Source organism: Rhincodon typus, chromosome 10, assembly GCF_021869965.1.
Source record: "Rhincodon typus isolate 14 chromosome 10, sRhiTyp1.1, whole genome shotgun sequence".
In the NCBI taxonomy this organism is placed as follows: domain Eukaryota; kingdom Metazoa; phylum Chordata; class Chondrichthyes; order Orectolobiformes; family Rhincodontidae; genus Rhincodon; species Rhincodon typus.
In genome coordinates, this window is record NC_063341.1 from 52,920,093 (window position 1) to 52,943,855 (window position 23,763).

The window sequence follows — 23,763 nt, forward strand, 5'->3', positions numbered from 1 at the left end:
AGTGAAATGAGGAATCAGTCTGAATGTGTTTTAGTAATGTAACTGGTTTTGCAAAGAACATATTTGCGCAGAGAAAGTAAGAACTGCAGATGCTGGAGTCAGAGATAACACAGTGCAGAGCTGGAGGAACACAGCAGGCCAGGCAGCATCAGAGGAGCAGGAAAGTTGACGTTTCGGGTCGGGACCCTCCTGAAGACCTTTCTGAAGAAGGGTCCCGACCCGAAATGTCAACTTTCCTGCTCCTCTGATGCTGCCTGGCCTGCTGTGTTCCTCCAGCTCCACACTGTGTTATCTCATATTTATGCAACTGGGATTGACTCAAGGATGGAGGCGAGGTGATCAATGTAGCTGGCTAAGGTATTTCAAGGGCTATGTAGTGTGGGAACAGCTGCTGATATATTCTGAATCAATGATTAGAAGAGGCAATATGCACATTAAGTTTAAGGCTGATCAGAGGCAAAAGGAGACAACAAGGTGCAGGGCTGGATGAACACAGCAGGCCAAGCAGCATCATAGGAGCAGAGAGGCTGACGTTTCGGGCCTAGACCCTTCATCAGAAAAGGGGGAGGGGAAGGGGGTTTTGAAATAAATAGGGAGAGAGTGGGAGGCGGATAGAAGAGGGATAGAGGAGAGGATAGGTGGAGAGGAAACAAACAGGTCGAAGAGGCGGGGATGGGGCCAGGAAAGGTGAGTGTAGGTAGGGAGTTAGGAAGGGGATAGGTCAGTCCAGGGAGGACGGAGGTCCTACTATCTCAGAGGCAAAAGGAGATTGGAGTCAATCAAGGACACTAGAGGAGAATGCCTACGATGGTGAAGCAAATGGAAATATGCAAGTAAAATTGTGTACTTACGATAAAAGACAATGCAAATACTGTCAAGTTTAGGTGCATTAGGGTCTAAAGGAGGTGACACATGACAGAATTGAAAAAAGTAAAGATAACTAGATAGAAAATGTAACTATGAAAGTAAAGCCTGATTAGTATCAGTCTGCGTCACTTGCATATGCTTTCATTTCCAAATTCCTGAATGTTGTCAGCCTATTTGATTTGATTTGATTTGATTTATTCTAGTCACGTGTATCTAAGTACAGTGAAACGCTTTGTTTGCGAGCAATACAGGCAGATCTTAGTACGCAAGGACATATTGATCATAGGCTCTGTTTGCACTGGGATACTTGTTTCTTTTTAGTCTATGTCAGTTTTTACTTTGTCTTACCTTCCACCCAAAGCTGTTCAATGTCGGTCTCAATGCTAGCAACCCTCAGGCCAACAGCAAAAGCTCCAAAAACCAAAAGCCCAATGAACAGGAACTTGCCACAGTGCCTCTGGATGCTGCAGCCCAACCTGAAGAGCAGTGCCTGGAAGTGGGCTCGGAGCCAGAGTGGAGCCCGCCGCCCCTCTGCCTTTCCCTAGGGAACAAAGAGAAGAGTTGCGTCAGACCACAGGATTTACCAGATGAAGGGAAGAGGAGATGAAGTACAGTAGCAGAGAAAGAAAGTAGAAGGTGATAGTGGCTGCAGAGAGAAGGGCAAAGAATGTGGGGATGGGGAGAGGAGACATTTAAGACAAGCAAAACAGAAAAAAATTGGGAGAGGGAAAGTGAGCATAGGTAAATAAGGAGATAAAGTGAAGGGAGAGAGGAAAAGGTTTGCTTAGGAATTGTAAATGAGAAGGCGGGAAGAAAGATGGGAGGGAAGGCAAAACTGGGAAGAAAGCAAGAACTCTGAAACGGAAAGCAAAGACATGGAGAGAGTCACAGAAAGAGGGAAAAGAGAATATAACGTGAGCACGGCTAAAGAAATGGAAGGAAGAGCAATATTATTGAGAGCAAGCAGAAGGGAGTCAGGTTCAGAGAAAGTGAGAGACGTAACAGCAAAGATAATGGGTAGAGAACAGAAAATGAGCAAAAACAGCAGAAAGGGCAATAAACAAAGAACAAAAAGATTAGGAAATAAAATAAACATAAACAGAATAAAAGAAAGGAGTTTCTTTCTGTCTAATTTCTAATTAAATAGCAGGGGGACAGAAAAAGATCTGAGCAATGAATAATGAAAGAAAACTGTTAAGAGAAAGAAGATATGAATCTCAGTGCCACTTACAAAGTGGTCACGGGAGAGAAAAATAAGTTGATTCAACACAATTCACATCATTTCCCCCTTCTGTCTGTTACATGCTTCATTTTTTTCCTCTTTCTTCTATAACGTATCAGTTATTCTCCTGTTCTGTCCCCGTGTTCTGTTTCATTGAGTGTTTCCCTTTACATTCCCGTTTCCAGTTTCCACATCCTTCCAATTCTCCAATTTCCTCTGGTTTCATGGCTCTCCTTCAGCCTTTTCCCCTACACTTCTTCATTTACCTTTCTTCACTTCTCCCTCGCTAACGTCGCACCCCGGCAGTCAGCATTTCTCGGCGTTGCATACTTTCCCTTTGCGTTTTGTAACTTTTACTTATGTTTTCCATCTCCTTCCTCCAACCCCCCAGCACACCTCCCCTCATCTCTCTCTCGCTCCTGTCTGTCAGTCTTTTCATTGCTGTTGCCAATCTGCCTTTCACTCCAGGACATTTTCTCATACTTCCTCTTTTGTGTTCTCTCGGCTTCTCCTTCCGTCAACTCTGATCAAATGCTCATTGGCTGGACCCGTGTCTCCCTCTTTAGAATTGTCAAGCTCCTGTACGCTCAGGCTTCTCGCTTTCCTTTCCTTTTCCCCCCAGCGAGAAGTTGCTCTCTCCGCAAGACACATTCCGTCCAGCAAAACCCCCCCACACACACACCGCGAGTAACTGTCTCTACTTCGTTTAATCAAAAACAAAATGCTGACATTCTTCCAAGGCTTTCACAAGTTCAGCTCTTCACTCTGCCAAATAGTCGCAATAACAAACTTAAGAGCAACACCGCAGCCTCTAGGTCAACTGTACACAAGGCAAGCCGGAGACACACATGCACACACCTGTATATGCACTTCCTCACACGTACACACATACACACTCTAATAAACACACCCCAGTCAAACCCCAGGCACCTTCCTCACCCACATCTGCACTGCCTTGTTAAGTGAACAGTCAATAAACCTGTCCGTCCTCTGGAGGGAAAGCCGTTTCTGAAGACTTATCTGACAACATTTCCCTATTCTTTCAAACCAAACATCATTCCCTGGGACAAATGCAGTTTCTAAATAAGAGAAAAAATCTCCCAGGAAGTGCCTGAATCTGTAAAGGGTTATCACTAGAATTAGCCCTGGCGTTATTATTGAACGAATGCATGTTTCCTATTTGCAAGGGAGAAACTTAACAGTAAGAATTTTTTTTTTGTTTCTCTGCACCTTGGAGATCTGTTTCAATGCAAAAGCAGCGTGGCAGTAGCTGGGTCTCCGCAGCAGATCCGAGCAAGCGGCCGGGCTTTGGTGACTGTACCTCGGGGGCTGAGCTCCATCGCTCCGGGGAGGATGAGAGACTGAAGCCATGGCGCTGGAAACCAGTCGCGGATCGTTCGGTTCAACAACAACAACAGGAATAATCCCCCAAAAGTGACAAGAAAACCAGCTGGCGAATCCCTAGTCTCTTCCTGAGCGAAAGTCTGATATTTCCATTCCAACATTTCGCGCAGAAATCCTTGAGGATCTTGACTCTACATCCACGTGTAGTTTTTTTTTCTTATCTCCTTGCCCTCTCTCGCTCGCCTTGCTCCGTCCTTCTAACACCGCGGAATTTTTCAAAAATAAAAGAGAAATATCCCCTTTCTTTTCAGTTCAATCTTTCACTTCTGTCCCCGATCTCACACATCCAGCATTTGGAGAGAAAAACCCGCCTCCAGCCCATCAAAAAGAGTTGATGGAAAGTCCTCTCGACCGGATTCCCATTGGCTAAGGAAGAAGCAAATTACTTAGCAAACATCCACTATTATTAGCTGCTAAGCAACAGCTCACCAAAGTGGACGGACCACCCAGGCTGCAGGAGCATCAATGGGAGGTAGCGGGGACCTCTGCGTGGGGATCTTTCTAAAACCCTTGCATTTTTAAAACCGAAAAAGAAAACAAGCTTCCCATCTGATACTCAAAGCTGCCAGCTAAACACGATCCTGTTAAGGTATAGGGACGCGTAAAGATCTTCATCGTTGCAAATAAACTTTGCTAAAGAGTTTCTCTTTACAAAATAACATGAAAGTAGTGGGAATAGCCACTGTCGTTCTCTCTCTCTCTCACACACGCACACACAGCCACACACGTCTGTGTATGTGTATTTATATTAGGTATGTATGTATATATAAAACGCCGTGAATTGCCTCGTGAGGTACCCCCCACCACACACACACATCCCCCCTCCCCCTAACCCAACAAATACATCGGAGGTCTCCTGGTAGAATTCTGGAGACTGCATAAATAAACCAAGGGCAACTAAAATCTGAACAAACGTTATCCAGAAATCTGCCATTGCTAATGCTGTTAATAAAGTGCAGCGAAAATGAATGAGGGGAACGCGCAGTGAAATTGCACCCAGCTATTTACAAAGCCGGGAGATCTGAGTATTTTTATCGGCCCGAGGGATAAAACGGATGATAGTGCAGAGGGAAAAATAGATTGGGCTGGAGACAATCAATGCAATTAAAACTGTTTTCAAAAGCACATGTGAAAGTGTATCACATTCCTTTAAGACGTTCATATCGCTCAAGAGAGCAGCCTTCCTACCCAAAACGTACTTCAGCGTGCACAACGTAAAACTTGAATAGCAAATGCAAAATAATAGTGAAAGTGTGTTAAAGATTTCGAATCAGACGGGAATGGATGCGAAACATTGAGACTTTTTTGCAAGCAGAGAGACGCGATATAACTTTACATAAATGTCTGCATTGTCTATGATTTCAGAAAATGTTATTTTCCTTGCAGCCAGCAGCTGCACTGTTTTTCCTTCCCCTGAAGCTTGTTTACCAAGCGGCTGAAATGCTGTGGAAACGCTTACTGTCTGCCTCCACAAAAGCATATGTATATGTTAATATTACCAGTGTCCAACATTACCTTAAAGGACGCACATCATGCCACCCACCATCACTGATAGGATTAATTATGATAATTTATTTCTTTCCCCCTTTGTCGATCTAATGAATGGTGTTCTTTAAGATTTTTAAGGTCTTTTGTTTGTCTTTTAAGGATGTATTGTAGGATTGCAGATAGCAGGTGGTTATTTCCAAACCCTCCTTTGTCTCCGGGGGGGGGGGGGGGGGGGGGGGGGGGGTGCGGAAAGAACGGAGTTTCGGACGTGTGTTTACTCCGAACTGGATTCTCCACAATCCTGTTAAAATGTAACAGCAGAAGTGGCGTTATTGTAAAACCCTATCCACAGTCTGTTTCATAGACCTCTCTAAATTGTTACAAACATCCCCCCCCCCCCAATATCCTTGCACCGCAGAATACTTTGTAACAGGACAAACGTGTTGCCAATATTTCTAAATATTTCAGTGTTCTGCTTCTTTATGTTAACAAACGTCTCTTTCTTTAAAAGAATCACTGCTTGAAAACCATTACACTTGAACTGGTTGTATTATTGCAATGAAATCTGAAATCGATGCAATTGCTTTGCTTATTTTCCGCGGATTTGTTCGCATTGCTTAATATTAAGAGGTGTGTTCCAGCTACAAGTTTAACAGGGATGGCTGCATATAAATTACACGCAGTGCCCCGCTCCAAATGCTCTCCAATTAACCTTTATAGTAAATGGGAGACCCAGATTGAGTACAGGCGCCCGTCTGTGTAGCTGCAAGAGCCGGTATCAGTTCCTGTAGCGCCATCTTCGGGCATTTCCAATCGAGATCTTAACCATTGCCTTCCCCGTACGGAGATTCTGTACCGAGCTGCTCCCGTTTCGCCGCTGTTACGCTCGTCATTCCGACGGACCAACGCCGGCGGAGTGGGAGCAGTTGGGAAAGATTTCACAGCCGTAGATTTATTCATTTGTGTTTTTATTTTGCGTCAGTCAGCCATTCCTGACCCTGTGTGGACATTATATGGTAATTGATAGTGGTGGGAGTTTAGCAGTGAACTATTCGGGAGTGATGATAAAATTTGAGGAATTATCTGCGCCGCGCCATAAGCCAGCAGCAGGGTGGAGCGAGGTGAGAGCGAAAAGAGGGACTGGGGGCAGAACGCCCTGGGGTTAGTTGGGCATAACAGGAGAAGTCGTCAGGACAAAGCATCTCAGGACAAGTCCTGGAGACCAGGGCTATCACACGTCTGTTTTCTTTGGGGAGGCTGTTAGGATGACAGTGCCAGAGTTGGGGGAAGGGTCACCAAGGGTGAAGCAAATGGAAAGTTGTCAGAAAAAAGTGAGAAAAAGGGGCGCAGGTGGGGAGCGTTGTGAGCTACACTGAGATATGGTGCAGCTGTCAAGAGAGGGTTGGTAAGGGGCAAACTGGGTCAGAGAGAAAATCTGTGAAGTTCTCAAGAAAGGGCAGTATTATGAGGGTAAATCTAGTCCCCCTTTATCTATCCAGCTTGTTAACCTCCTTAAAAAAACCTGCAATAAATGACTGGCGATTTCCAGTAATACCAGAAAGGTATATGGTTGGACCTTCAGCTAGGATGGTGCCCCACACTCTTCAGGTTCCCGATGAAGCATATTCTGTCTTCGGAAGAAGTTGTGGAGAACTTGTCAAGACTCATTTATTACAATTAACAATCACTCAGATTGGTTTAAAAATTTAATCTATTTTGAATTATGCCTCTCTGAAAAATAAACAGTTCCATATGTTTTAATATGTTTGCAATCTGTTCACTCTTACCAATCAAACTGTATTCATTCCTGACAGTTACAGCTAAAGGCTGACATCAAACAACTGGAGTACCTAATGTAAACAGCAAATGGAACACAAAAAATTGGAACAAGATAGTTGACCATCACATTTTTTTAAATAAGGAAGAAGTCAATTAAAATTGTGTTTATAATAATTTAAAGAAAATTTTCATGATTTAACATTTCTATTTTTAAAAATTTGGTTTTATTGCATTTTATACTTGATTAACGCATTAGGTATGTAACATTTATAAAAACTGGTGTATATGGTGCTGAATGAGATATAGCTTTTTAAAAATTCTTTCATGGGATGTGACCATCACTGGCAAATGCAGCATTTGTTGGTCATTTGTAATTGTTCTATCGAAAGTGATGGTGGGCTAAGTTCATGCAGTCCACCCAGTGTGGGAACTCCCACAATGCTGTTAGAAGGGAAGTTTCAGGATTTTGAACCAGAAACAATGAAGAATGGCCAGTATAGTTCTAAGATGGGATAGTACAATGCTTTGAATGGAACTTGTAGATGGTGATGCAGCCCAGTGACTCAGTGGTTAGCACTGATGCCTCAGCACCAGGGACCAGGGTTCAATTGCACCCTTGGGAAATTGTCTGTGTGTGGAGTTTGCACATTCTCCTCATGTCTGCATGGGTTTCCTCTGGATGCTCTGCTTTCTTCCCACAATTCAAAGATGTGCAGGTTAGGTGGATTGACCATACTAAATTGCCTATAGTGTCCAGAGATGCACAGGCTAGGTGGGTTAGCCATGGGAAATACAGGATTACAGGGATGGGGTAGGTCTGGATAGGATTCTTGTTAGATGGTCGGTGTGGACTTGATGGGCTGAATGGCCTGCTTCCACACTGTGGGGACTCTATGATGATGCTCTCATGTGCCCATGTCCTATATAATAAGGAAGATAGAGGCCAAAGTGAACATAAACACCTTAGAAAAAGAGGCTGGGGAAATAGTGAAGGGGAACCAGGAAATGATGGAGGAGTTGAATAAATAATTTGCATCAGTCTGCATGATAGAGGACAGTTATGGCATACCAAAAATACCAATAAATCAAAGGGCTCAAGGGGATTAGAGGAATTAAACACAATAACGATCACTTGTGAAAAGTACTAGGGCAACGAATGGGACTAAAGGCCAACGTGTCTTCTGGACCAGATGGGCTGCATCCTAAGATTTTAATGGAAGTCACTAAAGTGATAGTAATCCTCCAAGAATGCTTAGAATCTGGAAAAATCTAGATGAATGGAAAACTGCCAATGTAACAAACTTATTCAAAAAGGAAATGCTTCAAAAATCAGGTAACTATAGGCTATAACAACGTGTAGAGCTGGATGAACACAGCAGGCCAAGCAGCATCAGAGGAGCAGGAAAGCAGATGTTTCGGGTCTGGGCCCTTCTTCAGAAATTTCTGAAGAAGGGTCCAGACCCGAAACATCAGTTTTCCTGCTCCTCTGATGCTACTTGGCCTGCTGTGATCATCCAGCTCACACCTTGTTATCTCAGATTCTCCAGCATCGGCAGTTCCTACTATCTCTGTAACTATAGGCTAGTTAGCTTTACAACTGCCACTGGGAAAATGTTAGGATTATAAAGGATATAATAATGTAGTATTTAGAAATGAATGATATAATCCCACAGAGTCAGCATGACTTAATGAAGGGAAAATCATGTCTGACAAATTTATTACAATTCTCTGAAGAGGTAACAAATGGGATAGAGAAAGGTGAACTAGTAGGAGTAATATATTTGGATTTCCAAAAAGCGTTCAACAAAATACTGCACATAAGGCTACTTCAGTAAGTTAAGATCCCATGATGTTGGGTGGTAGTATATTAACATGGATAAATGATTGGCTGACTAATAAAAGACAGAAAGTTGGAATAGTGAAGGCATTTTTCAGGATGGCGACCTTTAATTAGTGGAATGCCACCAGGATCAATTCTGGGGCCACAATTACATACAAGATGCATTAATGATTGGATGACAGAAGTGAATGTACTATTGCCAAGTTTATGGATGACAACTCTTGTTGCAGAGTCTAGGACCATACTGGAGTGAGAAGTTGCCCATTTTAGACAGAGATGAGAAGGAATTGTTTTCCTCAGAGGGTAGTTAATCTATAGACATCCTTAGATTTAGATTTTATTGTTACGTGTACTCAAGTGGAGGAATACAGGAGTACAGTGAAAAGTCTACAAAGTTGCCATTCTCCAGTGCCATCTTAGTATATAAAAGACAGGATTAAAAACAGAAGCAGAAATAAAAGAAACAGTGAGAAGAAAAGGAAACATTTAGATCACTCCCCTGCCTCCACCATGAGTCCTCTCTGCCAGAAAAACAAAGCCACAAAGCCCATCCCTCAGTCTGTGACCACTCAGATGTCCCGAGAGCCTGCATGCTGCTGCAGATGGAACACCACTGCCTCCGCTGTAAGGTATCCGGGCCCATCCATGGTCTGGAGTTGCAGTGTCGCCGCTGGAACCCCTGTGTCACCATCTTGGCTTGTAATCAGGAAGGGAATCAATGTTTATGGGATAAGGCAGGAAAGTAGAGTTGAGGATTATCAGATTAGCCATGGTCTCGTTGAACGGTGGAGCAGACTCAGTGGGTCAATTGGCCTACTTTTGCTCCTGTGTCGTATCATTTTACTGTAGTACAATGTAGAGTCTCCAATGTCCTACTGAACAATAGGGCTAGTCTCTCACTAGACAGAGGCAACTGGTGTGGTTTAACCAGAGGGTGAGCACACTTTATGCAAAGGAAAAGGTTGAGAAGGACAGTCCTTCATGGTAACCTTTTCTGATGTGGGAATTGAACCCGTGCTGTTGACGTCACTGTGCATAAGCCAGCTGTCGACCCACTAAGCTAACCAACCTCCCCCTCGCAGTAGTAGAGGTCACCGAATTGAAAGGTGTTTTTGGGAGTCTCAGTAAGTTGATGTTATGCATCTTGTATATACTGCACACAGCTGCCACTATGTGTTGGTGGTAAAGTAAGGAAATGTTTATGTTGGTGAATGGAGTGCCAATTGTTTTCTCCTAGATGGTCTTCAGCTACTTTAGTAGTGAATACATTTTACTGAGTGATTTGAATTATGTTTTGTCCTGGAGACTTAGCCCAGGTAATCACAGTGAAACTAGTGTGACTAGAAATTATTTTACTTTGAGTTTCCTCTTCTCCTTTGTTTTACTGTAATCACCACTACTATATCCTTTAATCTTATATCCTCAATTATTAGTCTTCAGTTTCTCTTTGTGAATGTATTCCTCTCAAAGACTGTGGATTATGAACTCAAGCTTTACTGACATTTGAAATTCAATTTTTTTAACTTCACATTCAAGGCTTTCACCTCAACATCCTCTTTCATAAATTGCAATTTAAGTTACTATTTTCTTGATCCTTACCTCCATGTGTGCCCGATCTGACCCCTGACTTGTTGTTTTCTCAATATATTACGTAGGAATATTTTACTCTTGTTTAAGCAATCTTGCAATATTTATTAACAAAATACTTAACAAACTACCCTTAACTGAAAACTAGTTCATGGTCAGGTCATATTTTTCTCAACATGTATAGACTTGAATTTACATACTAATATTTATCTTGACAATACTGCTCACTTGCTTTCTGAATAATATGGTAATCCTCTAAGCTAAGTATAAATGAGCCCTGAGACTATTTTAAAATTTAGCTGTTGAATATTTAGGCGTAGCAATATTTGATGATTGTTTCAATGTATGTAACTCCAAAGAAATGTCAAATTGTGATTAATTAAAATTCTTTTCCTACTTATGATGACTGCACTTTGCAAATGTATATTTTTTTTCCTGCTTGCAGTTAATGCAGGATACTTTAGAACAGCTTGAGTTGGCCACACCAAGCACGTGTGGCAAGTCTTTTGCCCATCTTGTCTCCATCAAGAATGGCATGAAACATTACTGGAGATATAAAAGACATAAATAAATACAGAATAATACATATGTGGGAATGATTACAAAGCTGAAGGCTTAAGGAAACAGAATCACCAAATGCTTGTGCTCATCAAGATGAAGGAGGTTAATGCTGGGAGATCAATTCCCTCAATAATGTACGACGAAAGCCTCAAAGGAGCATCTCCTACTGTGCCAGTGTGACAGTTACATTTCCCACATCACTCAACCTTGTGGCTTTTCTGAGTAACACTGGCAATTAATGCCAGATACAGCTAAATTATGGGCAGCTAATGCTATGGATCTATGCCCACTAGGATAGAAGCTGCCACAGACTCAGCTCAGAATCACTTAGACGCTGCAGAAAGAGTACATCAATATGTCAATTTGGGATACAGGCTAAAGGAAAATTATAAAAACTACATCTTAAACTTTAAGAAAATTAATAGCAATCTTTACACAATGAAGCATGACTTTTGATAGGTGGAAGCACCTACACTTAATGGTAAATTAAGTTTGAAACAAACACGACAAATGATTACTGCTGAGACTTCCCCTATACTCCCATTTTCATTAATCACTTACAAAGCACACTGTTCTCTGTCATGTTGGAGAAAATATTAAGAAGCACAGGCTCAACTTACTTTTTTAGAAGTTAAACTTTTCTAATTTTAATGTTGTATCTTTTCTCTCTTTAGACACACTCCCTTTAATCTCAAAAGGATTGATTGGCTTTGCCAGTGCTGCTGTTGAGTCATTCTTGGCCTGGGGTTGCCTCTTTCTCAGGTTTTTCCTCCAACGTTGTGTTTTTTCTCTCTGTCCCTTTCTGACAACAAAGATCAGGGCCATTCTAATTTGGAACCTGCAGGGATGTGAGCCATGTCACCATTCTAGACTACTATGAGATATTAATGCATCAATCCTGCACATCATCAGGCTCGCACAGATGTCTTTTAGCAATTTACTTAAAGCTATTTATTCTCGTAAATCTGAGGCTGACTCACCCTTAATCATAAACTGCTAATTAATCTCAGAACATCAATCTTGGAATATGTCATCCATTTCAAAGATGAAGCCAGAAATGCTGCCTACTAATGTGCCTCAAAGCAGGCAATTGCATAATCAACCCCTAACATTAGGAATTTGTTTGCTTGATGATTTGAAACAAAAGATCACTTCATTTGTTAGGGTGTAATGGATAAAGGCTCCATCTATGCAGTAATAAAACATAAAAATCGGAAGCTATTAAGTTCATACTCCTGTTCTCCCTGGATTAACGCAGCAGAGGCAAAGCAGTAGTTGGGCATACTATTGTTGGCTAGTAAGCAGAACAAATTACTGTGTTCATCTGTGGTGCTTCCATTGTTTATTAGTTTTCTAATAATAATCATTATCAAGGATCACACATGTTGCATGACCACTTGAGTAACGTATCAGGCTATTGTCCATAACCATGGAATTGTACCTCAGCAACATCAATGCTGCTAGGAATGCAGAACAGAAACATAACTGAAGACTGTTCTTTGTCAAATTCTGTGATAAAAGCTTACAATTGTGCAGTGTTTTCAATTTACTGCAATTAACTTAATGTAAATAAGTATAATCAAGGCAACTCAAAAGGGTGGAATTCAAAAAAATCAAAATTTGGAAACGTTGGTGCACAGGGAGCCAGTGTGGGCCAATGATAATGATGAACAGTTTTGAACAGTGTAAGCAACACAAATACATGGCAACTGATTTGCCAACTCAACTTCAGTGACAGTATTACGACATCATTTACTGACTTTGTAAAGGATCTTTAGTTTTATTTCAAATTAATCTGGAAACTGTCTTTTGCTCCTTCTTCTTCTAGTATTTTGTTTATTCATTCATAGGATGTGGGCATTGCTGGTTGGACCAGCATTTATTGCCCATTCCTAATTGCCCAGAGGGCAGTTAAGAGTCAACCACATTGCTGTGGGTCAGGAGTCACATTTAGGCCTGATCAGGTAAGGGTGGCAAATTTCCTTCCCTAAAGGATTTTAGTGAATGAGATGGGTTTTTCCCCTGACAATCGGGCAATGGTTTCATGGTCATCATTCGACTCTTAATTCCAGATTATTACTGAATTCAAATTCCACTATCTGCCATGTCAGAACAGTACCTGGGTTTCTGGATTAATAGTCTAGCAATAATACCACTAGGCCATCACCTACACCCATTGTTTTGACTACTAAAAATTGCCTATTGAGCAGGTACAATTACTAATTTCCAAAATAGATCACTTTCACTTCTGAGAGCTACCGGCAGTTAGAAAAAACAGAAAAGATTTTTGCCATAGAGGAAATTATTTGGCTCATTATGTCCATGCTGGTAGAAAATGAATTGGTCTGTCCCACCTTCCATCTCTTGGTCCCAAACCTTATAATGAAAACTCATGTTAATACAGAGGATTTCTGCCTCTGCTACCTTTCAACTAGTGAGTTCCGGATCCCCACCACACTTTCTGAGTGAAAAAAATATTTTTCAACTCCCGTTTAATTGTTCTACTGATAACTTTACACTAGTTACTTCTTAGCATCCTATCATTTTCCATGAATCCCCTTGCTAATACATTATGTCACATTTCTTTGGTTTGAGTTCCATTTCCCACTTTCCTGCAATCTTGTAGTTTCTTCCTGCACTTTATAGTTTTCTTTCTCATGATCAACCACATGGTCAACTTTCATAAATATGGAAACACACCAAGAGATATATCAATATACCCTACTACAACAGGAGACCCACACTGCACCTTGTGGAGTCCCCTCAACTGGAAACAGACTTCAAGTTACACAAATTGACTATAACTCTTTGCTTCCTGCACTTTGGAGCCAAATTTGGATCTATCTTCCCACTTTCCCTTCAATGCCGTGAGTTTTTAATTTTCTGGTCAGTCTGCTCCATGGGATATTGCCAAAAGCCTTGCTAAAATTTGTGCAGACTTCATGATGTGCAACACTCCCATCAACCCTCCTAGGTACTTATTCAAAAAATTATTCAACTTATTCAGACAAAACCTTCCTTCGATAAATCCATATTGACTATTCTTAATTAATGCGTGCTTCCATAAATGATCATTCTCGCTGGTACTCAGAATATGTTGTAATAATTTGCTCACTGCTAAGGCTGTCTGGTCTGGAGTTACTTGGTTCATCCCTTTCTCCCTGTTTAAGCAATGGTGCAACATTATCAGTCATCCATTCTTCCAACATCACATCTGTATCTAGACAAAGATTAAAAAATAATGGTGATAACCTCAACTATTTCATCCCTTGCTTCCTTTAGCTATCAGGAATGCATAATCTAGGCTTGGCAATGAATCCAGTTTTAAATGCTGGTATTGTACCCAGAGGCAGTGGCCCCACTTTCCTCGCTGAAAAGACAGGAGCAAGCCTCCCTGCTTTGACTGGGTTGCCCTGCAGCAACTTAATGGTGGTCAGGCTGGTGGTTATTGCTGGCACCATAGGTATTTCCAGAAGGAGAGATACCATCTGGGCGCAACTGTATGTCTGAGATTTTGCTGGGGTCAGGCTGGTAAGCTTAGGCCAAGAGAGTGGGAAATCAGTTTTGTCATGGTGGGGATGAAGAATGCTCATGGGGAATTGCCTTGATGGGTCACAGGTTGGCCAAACAGGAGCCATAGGCACAGTATTGCCACCTTGACATCCTGCTGACCTGACCGTAGGTGGAGGGAGCAGCCATAGAGACATAGAGGTACACATTATGGAAACAGACTCTTCAGTCCAACTTTCCAGGTCAACCAGGTATCTTAAATTAATCTAGTCCCATTTGCCAGCATTTGGCCGATATCCCTCTAAACTCTTCCTATTCATGTACCCATTCAGATGCCTTTTAGATGTTGTAATTGTACCCACCTCTACCATCTCCTCTGGCAGCTCATTCCATACACGCACCACTCCCTGTGATGCCCCTTAGGTCTCATTGAAATCTTTTCCCTCTCACCTTAAACCTATGCCCTCAAGTTCTGGACTCCCCTACCCTGGGGAAAAGATGTTGGCTATTCACCCTATCCATGCCCTTCATGACTTTATAAACCTCTATAAGGTCACCCCTCATCCTCTGACCCTCCAGGAAAATAGCCCCAGCCTACTCAGCATCTCCCTACATCTCAAACCCTCCAATCCCAGCAATATCCTTGTAAATCTTTTCTGAACCCTTTCAAGTTTTACAACATCTTTGCTTTAGCAGGGACACCGGATTGAACACAGTATTCCAAAAGTGATCCAACCAATGTCCTGTACAGTGCAACATGACCCCCCCAAATTCTATACTCAATGCACTGACCAATAAAGGCAAGCATACCAAATGCCTTGTTCACATCCTCAACACATTTTCATCCACGTACAGTACCTATTATCAGCATTTTTGCCTCCCTAGCTTACTACTACCCACCCTTATGTCTGCCCAACCGTCTTTCTCTCCCTTTGGGCTCCACCTATCATTTACTCCTTTAACCCTACCCCCTGTCTTCGGCATAGAACATAGAACATAGAACAATACAGCACAGTACAGGCCCTTCAGCCCACAATGTTGTGCCAACCCATTATCCTACTAAGGTCAACCTACCCTGTATACCCTACATTTTACTATCCTCTATGTGCCTATCCAAGAGTCGTTTAAAAGTCTCTAAAGTATCTGAGTCTACTAACACTGCCGGCAGCACATTCTATTTGCCCACCACACTCTATGTGAAGAACCTACCTCTGACATCTCCCCTATACTGTCCTCCAATCACCTTAAAATTATGACCCCTCGTAATAGTCATTTCCGCTCTGGGAAAAAGTCTCTGACTATCCACTCTATCTATGCTTCTCATCATCTTGTAAACCTCTATCAAGTCACCTCTCATCCTTCTTCACTCCAATGAAAAAAGCCCTAGCTCCCTCAACCTTTCCTCATAAGACCTGTCCTCCAGTCCAGGCAGCATCTCCTCTGCACCCTCTCTAAAGCTTCCCACATCTTTCCTGTAATGAGGTGACCAGAACTGAACACAATATTCCAAGTGTGGTCTAACCAGAGGTTTATAGAGCTGCAGCATAACCTCATGGCTCTTAAACTCAATGCCCCTGCCAACAAAAGCCAACACACCATACGCCTTCTTTACAACCCTATCAACTTGGGTCGCAACTTTGAGGGATCTGTGAACATGGAACCCAAGATCCCTCTGTTCCTCCACACTGCCGAGAATCCTGCCATTAACCCTGTATTCTTCATTCAAATTTGACTTTCCAAAATGAATCACTTCACATTTTTCTGCGTTGAATTCCATCTGCCACTTCATTGCCCAGCTCTGCATCCTGTCAATGTCCCGTTGCAACCTACAACAGCCATGTCCACAACTCCACCAACCTTCATGTCATCAGCAAACTTACTAACCCACCCTTCCAATTCCTCATTCAAGTCATTTATAAAGATCACAAAAGAGCAGAGAGGTCCCAGAAGAGATCCCTGCGGAACACCACTGGTCACCTAGCTCCAGGCTGAATACTTTCCATCTACTACCACCCTCTGTCTTCTATTGGACAGCCAGTTTTGTATCCAGGCAGCCAAATTTCCCTGAATCCCATGCATCCTTACTTTCTGAATGAGCCTACTATGTGGAACCTTGTCAAATGTCTTGCTAAAATCCATATACACCACATCCACTGCTCTACCTTCATCGATGTGTTTTGTCACATCTTCAAAGAATTCAATAAGGCTTGTGAGACACGACCTGCCCCTCACAAAGCCATGCTGACTATTTCTAATCAAACTGTGCTTTTCCAAATAATCATAAATACTATCTCTCAGAATCCTCTCCAATAATTTGCCCACCACAGAAGTAAGACAGACCGGTTTGTAATTTCCAGGATTATCCCTGTTCCCTTTCTTGAACGAGGGAATGACATTTGCCATCCTCCAAACTTCTGGTACTACTCCACTGGACAGTGAGGACACAAAGATCATTGCCAAAGGGGCAGCAATCTCTTCCCTCACTTCCCTTAACAACCTTGGGTATATCCCATCTGGCCCAGGGGACTTACCTATCCTCCTGTTTTTCAAAATTTCTAGCACATCCTCCTTCCTAACATCAACCCGTTCGAGCATATCTGCCTGTTTCACACTGTCCTCACAAACGTCAAGGTCCTTGTCATTGGTGAATACTGAAGCAAAGTATTCATTACGGACGTCCCCTACCTCCTCTGACTCTGCACACAAGTTCCCTCCACTATCCCTGATTGGCTCTACCCTCACTCTGGCCATCCTCTTGTTCTTCACATAAGTATAGAAAGCCTTGGGGTTTTCATTGATCCCGCCACCAAGGCTTTCTCATACTCCCTTCTTCCTTCCTGGCTACCTTGTAGACCTCTAGAGCCCTGTCCGATCCTTGCTTGCTCAGCCTTAATTAAGCTTCCTTGTTCCTCTTGACTAGGTGTTCAACATGTCTTGTCCTCCAAGGTTCCTTCACCTTACCATCCTTTCCTTGCCTCAGTGGGACAAACCTTTTCAGTAGCTGTAGCAACTGCTCCCTAAACAATCTCCATATTTCTATCGTGCATTTCCCTGAGAACATCTGATCCCAATTGGTGCTCCGTAGTTCTTGCCTAATAGCATTGTAATTCCCCCTCCCCCAGTTAAATATTTTCCCATACCGTATGGTCCTATCGCTCTCCATGACTATAGTAAAAGTCAGGGAGTTGTGATCACTATCACCTAAATGCCCTCCCATTGAGAAATCTGACACCTGGCCTGGTTCGTTGCAAAGCACCAAATCCAAAATGGCCTCCCCTCTAGTCAGCCAATCTACATATTGAGTCAGAAATCCTTCCTGGACACACCTGACAAAATCTGCTCCACCCAAACTATTTGCACTTAAGAGGTTCCAGTCGATATTAGGGAAGTTGAAGTCACCCATGACAACAACCCTGTTACTTCTGCACCATTCCAAAATCTGTCTCCCAATCTGTTCCTCGGTGTCTCTGTTGCTTTTGGGGGGGTCTATAGAAAACTCCCAATAAAGTGGCTGCTCCTTTCCTGTTTCTGACTTCCACCCATACTGACTCAGTGGACAAACCCTCCTCCATGACCTCCCTTTCTGCAGCTGTGATACCATCCGTGATGAGCAATGCCACTCCCCCACCTCTTTTACCTCCCTCCTATTTCTATTGAAACATCTATACCCCAGAACATCCATCAACCATTCCTGACCCTGTGTTATCCAAGTCTCCGTAATGGCCACAACATTGTAGCTCCAAGTACTGATCCATGCTCTAAGTTCATCACCTTTATTCCTGACACTTCTTGCACTGAAACAGACCTCAACCTGTCGCACTGACTGCCACTTTGCCCTATCAACTGCTTATCCTTCCTCATATACCACCTTTTCCTAGCTACTCTCTATGTGTGAAGCAGAGGCACTGGACCCGAAACATTAACTCTGCTTTCTCTCCACAGATGCTGCCAGAACTGTTGGGTTTCTCCAGCAATTTATATCTTTGTTTCTGATTTCCAGTATCCCCAATTGTTTGATTTTGATTTTGATTTTATTGTCACGTGTATCGAAATATAGTGAACAGCTTTGTTTATGAACAGTGCAGGCAGATCACAGCCAACAAAGGATGTACAGATCAAAAAGACTTAGAGGCGTACAGGTTACATTGCAGTTTATATTATTTGAGGCTACAGTCCATCCAACAGTCTGATAACAGCTGGAAAGAAGCTGTTCCTGAACCTGCTTGTGTGAGGTTGTAGGAAATCATTACCAGGGTGCAATGGGTCCTTGATGATTTTGGCCACCTTTCAGTGGCAGTGGGCCAAGTAAATACAGCCCATGGATGCAAGGCTGGCTTCTGTGATGGTCTGGGCTGTGTGCAACGCCTTCTGTAGTATCTTAGGGTCCTGTGCAGAGCAGTTGCCTATCAGGCTGTTATGCACCTGGACAGTATGCTTTCATTGGTGCATTTGTAGAAATTGGTGAGGGACCTTATGGATATGCCAAATTTCCTGAGCTGCCTGAGGAAGAAGAGGCGTTGTTGTGCCTTCTTGCATTTACATAGGAAGTCCAGGACAGGTCGTCGGTTATTGTCACTCCGAGGAACTTAAAGCTCTTCACCCTCTCAACCTCAGTCCCGGTGATGTAGATGGAGGCGTGTTCTCCTCCTTTCTTTCTGAAGTTGATGATCAGTTCTTTAGTTTTGCCAACATTGAGAGACAGATTGTTTTCATTGCACCATGTCACCAAGCTCTCTATCTCTCTTCTGTATTTTGACTCGTCATTGTTAGATATCTGTTCCACTACAGTGGTGTCATCAGCGAACTCATAGATGGCGTTTGTTTGGAATTTGAGAGACTGTCTAGTATGTCTAGAGATCTAGAAATGGCAAAAGGTACAAATGAGAGTTTCAGCAGTAAGTGTGCTTTGGCGAGATGGCATTGACCAATATTAAGGTGGCATAAATAGGTAGTCTTTGGGATGGCGCAGGTATGTGGTTGGAACATCACCTTGAGACGATTTTTCCCTCTTGGAGACAGTGGGGGAAATAATTTGGCAAGTTTGCTTGGAGAGAAATCCAACCCCTCTTTCCACCAACACAATTAACTGGATGGGGAAGGTCCATGGGGTTGTTTCATGACTCACCAGCAATTAACGCCCTTAAGTGATCAATGAATGGCTGCCTGATTGCTTCAACCTGTCATCCCCCCAATTACCTGCCTGCCCAGCAAACGTGAAAATAAAGAAGCTAGTTTCCTGATTGGGACACCACAGCTACCAAATGTAGTGATTGGAACGAAGTCAGCCAGGTGGACCTCATAGAATATAAGTTAACCTGGTCCAATCAGGGAGCCCTGGCTGACAGATATAAACAGGAGTGTCGGGGTTCTGTTAATTCTGAGAGCTGGCTCTAAGCTAGCTGGGTCAGTGTCATATACTATGCACGTGTAAATAAAGGGTGACTTGGTGATGGGATATCGGCCTTTGTAGAGTTATTTCACTAAATTTGGTGAGGTGGGGCCCTTCAGTTGGGGTTGGTGGTGTTGTGGTAACATCGCTGGGCTAGCAACCCCATGTTAATATTCTGGCGAATCTGTTTTTGTTCAAATCCCACCATGGCAGATGGTGAAATTTAAATTCAAATCAAAAATCTGGAATAAAATGATTTACGGTTTTGGGCATGCAATGCCAAGTGGGCAAGGGTATAGAAATAACTTTCTTTACACAGTGAGTGTTAATGACTTGGGCCACATTTACCATAAGGATGGTGGGAGCAGAGACAATTAATGATTTCAAAAGGAAATTGGATGGCCATTTGAGGGAAATTCTTCTGCAGGGCTACAGGGATAGAGTGGAGGACTGGGCCTGGTTGGATTACTCTACAGAGAGCTAGCATGGCCTCAGAAGTTTGAATGGATTCTTTCTGACTCTATGATTTTCTTATCTGTAGAATCAGAGGAGGCCTTTTGGCTCCTCTTGCTTCTTTGAAAGAGTTATCCATTTAGTCTAACCTCTCTGCACCTCCCCCATAGCCATTTTTCCTTTTTACGTATTTACCCAAGTTGCTTTTGAAAATTATTATTGAATCTGCTTTCACCACCCTTCTGGATAATGCATTCCCGGTTTTCACAACTTGTTGTTTAGAACAATGTTTCATCATATCTTCTCTGTTATTTTGCCTGTCATTTTACATCTGTGTCCCCTTGCTAATTTCCCCTATCTATCAATGGCAAGGAATAGAATTTATGTGTTTTCCTATGATCAAAGTGTGTTATTGCGTGAGGTTCATTTGTTTTAATGCTCTCAGACTGATGGGTCACACTGTTAAACTTTCCAGCAGGAATAGTTTGTGATTTTAAAAATTGGAAAGATTATTTATTATTACATACTTGCCCGAGAAGTTTAAATGTGAAATCTCACACATGCTATCACACACTGAGATTAGGTACAGATGAAAAAATATTACAATTTGGAGTTACTTCAGTCTCTTTCATAATAAACCTATTGCTTCTTAGATGAATTCATGCTTTAACTGGATTGGATCTCTTATAAAGGCAGAGGATGGTCAATAAAATGTGATGCTTCTTGCAGAATTGCCAGAAAGTCAGCTCTAGGGTGCACTTTAAATTGAAACAGGCTTCCTCCCACTTTTAAGGTAAAGTTATTACCTTGGCTGCATAGTTGCATTACAGCTGGTTCAAAGGCTTTCAGCTGGTCTTTCAATTTATGAATAGCTTCTGCTGTCAATTTTAAAGACAGGTAATGAATATGGTTGGCTGTTACAAGGTCAAAGTTCTTTTCCATTTACAGTGGTGTTAAGCCAGTATTCATTTTGTGTTCTGGTGCTTCACTTCTGAGAGTTTGAGACAACCAAGAGCTTTGTGCTTGGGTTGGGAAGCCATCATAAAATAGTGAAAGATCGATGATATCCATTTCATACTTCTCCTACAGCTATTAAGTTTAAATGTCTTCATTGTCCATAGTGAAGCAGCAGGATGAGGTAGCAGATATGTGAAAGTCCTAATTGGTAAAGGTCTATCCTTACCAAAGGGATGTGTGAATTTCACAAGTGACCATGATCACCCAGAATTAATTATGCAACTGCTTGAATTTCAGGATTATCTGGAGTTGGCACTGCTGAAAGTCACATAATGTCTTGCAGCCATTGTAAAATCTTTTGTGTCCATTTTTAAGAATATAGCTTTAAAATTTGCAAGGTTGTCTTGCCTCCTACTCACTGTATAAAAGTGTTCAACATTTTGAACAATGTGATCTAATTTCCTCTTATTCTTTTTCTGATCTATCCAGAGCAATCAAAGCATCTCTAGTCTCCTCGTGTAACTAAAGTCTTTCATTCCTGGTACATTTCTATGCCTGAACTAGTAGTCCCTCCATCATAGCCAGTGTGCTGTTGATTGTTGATGACCCCACCCACATTAGCCCCCTCCTTTCCATGCTCCATTGTCTCTCCTCATTATATGTTGAATTACCCCCTTTACTATTATAATCCCCTCTGCATTCCACGCTAACTCCAATCTCCACAATTAAGTTCTCCAGCTTCCCTCACACTGTAGTGGCCCACTGATAAATTCCCATGATATTTAGTGGACGGATCTTGTGTAAGTGTAACACTGACGCAGCATAGAGTCAAACAGCAACATGTAAGTTTAAGGGAGATATGCGTGGAAAGTTCTTTACACAGAGGGTGGTGGGTGCCTGGAACGCTTTGCCAACGGAGGTGGTAGATGCGGGCACGATAGTGTCATTTAAGATGTATCAAGACAGATACATGAATGGGCAGGGAGCAGAGGGATACAGATCCTTGGAAAATAGGCGATAGGTTTAGATAGAGGATCTAGATCGGCACAAGCTTGGAGGGCTGAAGGGCCTGTTCCTGTGCTGTAATTTTCTTTGTTCTTTGTAAGGTAAAGCAGGTAAGGCAAAGTAAGACGGGGATGCTGTAAACATCCAGCTAGACAAAATGTGAGAGAGCTAAGGGAGTGAGCGAGCAGCCCTGAGATGCAGGGTCAGTCAGAGTGAAGGCTGGGTGATGTTCACTGGCACAAGTGTCCTTGCAGCAGCATTCCGATGAGAGGTGCAGTGCAGAGGTGGACGGTAAGTGGATCAGAAATGTGCCATCATGGTTTGAAGAGTTTGGTACTTGTTGGATGCCAATGTCCTGGGATGTGGGATTTGTGCAGTCACTTCCCATGGAATGTGCTCCGAGATACTAGTGACTGATGTCCACAACTGAGATCTGTAACAGTAAGCGGCAGGAGTTGCCAGGAACCTGTTCTGACTTTCATGTCAGGAATTCTTGGTGCCATGTTCTATCTGACAGTGGGAGAATGGGAAACTGCATATCTTTGAGTAGAGAAATATCTCTTTATGTAGAAATTAGGTTAGTAATGTGTGATAATTCATGTTAATAGCCCCGTTGCCACTCATGAGTGAGACTCTCATTTTGATGTCCCAGACTTTTCTGTCTTTACGTTAAAAGGGCGTCACTGAACATTTCACCTGATGTATTATCATCGCCCACGTCATTCAGGGCTTGGGAGAATATCACTCACTGTTCTTCCACTTTTGCATTTTCAGTCTTAATATTAAATAGACCTGGTCCATTTGCCTTCTTCTTTTCTTCATTTTCCTATTTCTCATTCTCCGGTTTGTTTGAATATTTTCTGTGATTTTCATTTCCCACTTTTTGCAAATTTTTATTCATTATATCTCTCTGATTATATTTACATTATCCAATTGGACTTGCAATTCCTCCATGCTACGCAATCCCATCATAACTTTGGTGGTTGACCAGTTTAATCACCAGGGGATTGTGAAAATGAACATTTCCACTGGTTTATACAATTTCCGAGGGACTTCTACTGGTCCCCGAAAAATTAATGATGGGAGACCAGTCAAGCCATTGTTTTATCCACAGTTTACAAGTTATTTGACTTGTTAAATATCGCTCCAATCGGACTGAAAACAGGATAACGGAAATTTATGTTAATTATTCATCAGTGTGACAAATATGAAGCATTTTTGACCCTAATAAATTATTTGACCTTTAAAATCATTTTAATAAGCTTCCAAATATTTATATTTGGATGCCAAATCTCTAAAATATGATTTCTATTATATTGCAGGCAAAAAAAAACAATATTTCCCTGTGTTGTCTTACCAAAGGTGCAGAGATGAAAATGCATTGCCAAAGAAAGATAAAACATAGCAATTATACAACAATTTCATGATCTCAGGATTGTTCCAAAGCACTTGCAGTCAGCTACATGCATCTTGACATGCAGTACATGCTGTAATATGGAAAATGAGGCAGTCAATTAGACTTCACAAAACAGAACAGGCTGAATCTTTTGTGTTTTTGGTTAAATGCGAGTTGCATCAAGTTTTTCAGAGGGATTCTCGCTGCAAGGACCATTTCTCACCATATCTTCCGAAAAACGCTTCATTAACAACTTAGAGACAACAAGGTGCAGGGCTGGATGAACACAGCAGGCCAAGCAGCAT

At 42.2% G+C, this 23,763-nt stretch overlaps 1 protein-coding gene across 1 annotated transcript in view; it reads right to left on the bottom strand.

Annotated features, from left to right (window-relative positions):
* ptch2 (patched 2) overlaps positions 1-3,771 on the bottom strand; it is a 116,238-nt gene extending 112,467 nt beyond the window's left edge. Inside the window, exons 1-2 of the mRNA XM_020519125.2 lie at positions 3,320-3,771; positions 1,216-1,408 (exon numbers count right to left, since the gene is read on the bottom strand). Of these exons, the coding sequence (XP_020374714.1) occupies positions 1,216-1,408; positions 3,320-3,460 (334 nt within the window). The 5' untranslated portion in view covers positions 3,461-3,771. The remainder of the gene's footprint in view (positions 1-1,215; positions 1,409-3,319) is intronic.
* Positions 3,772-23,763: the final 19,992 nt, after the last annotated feature.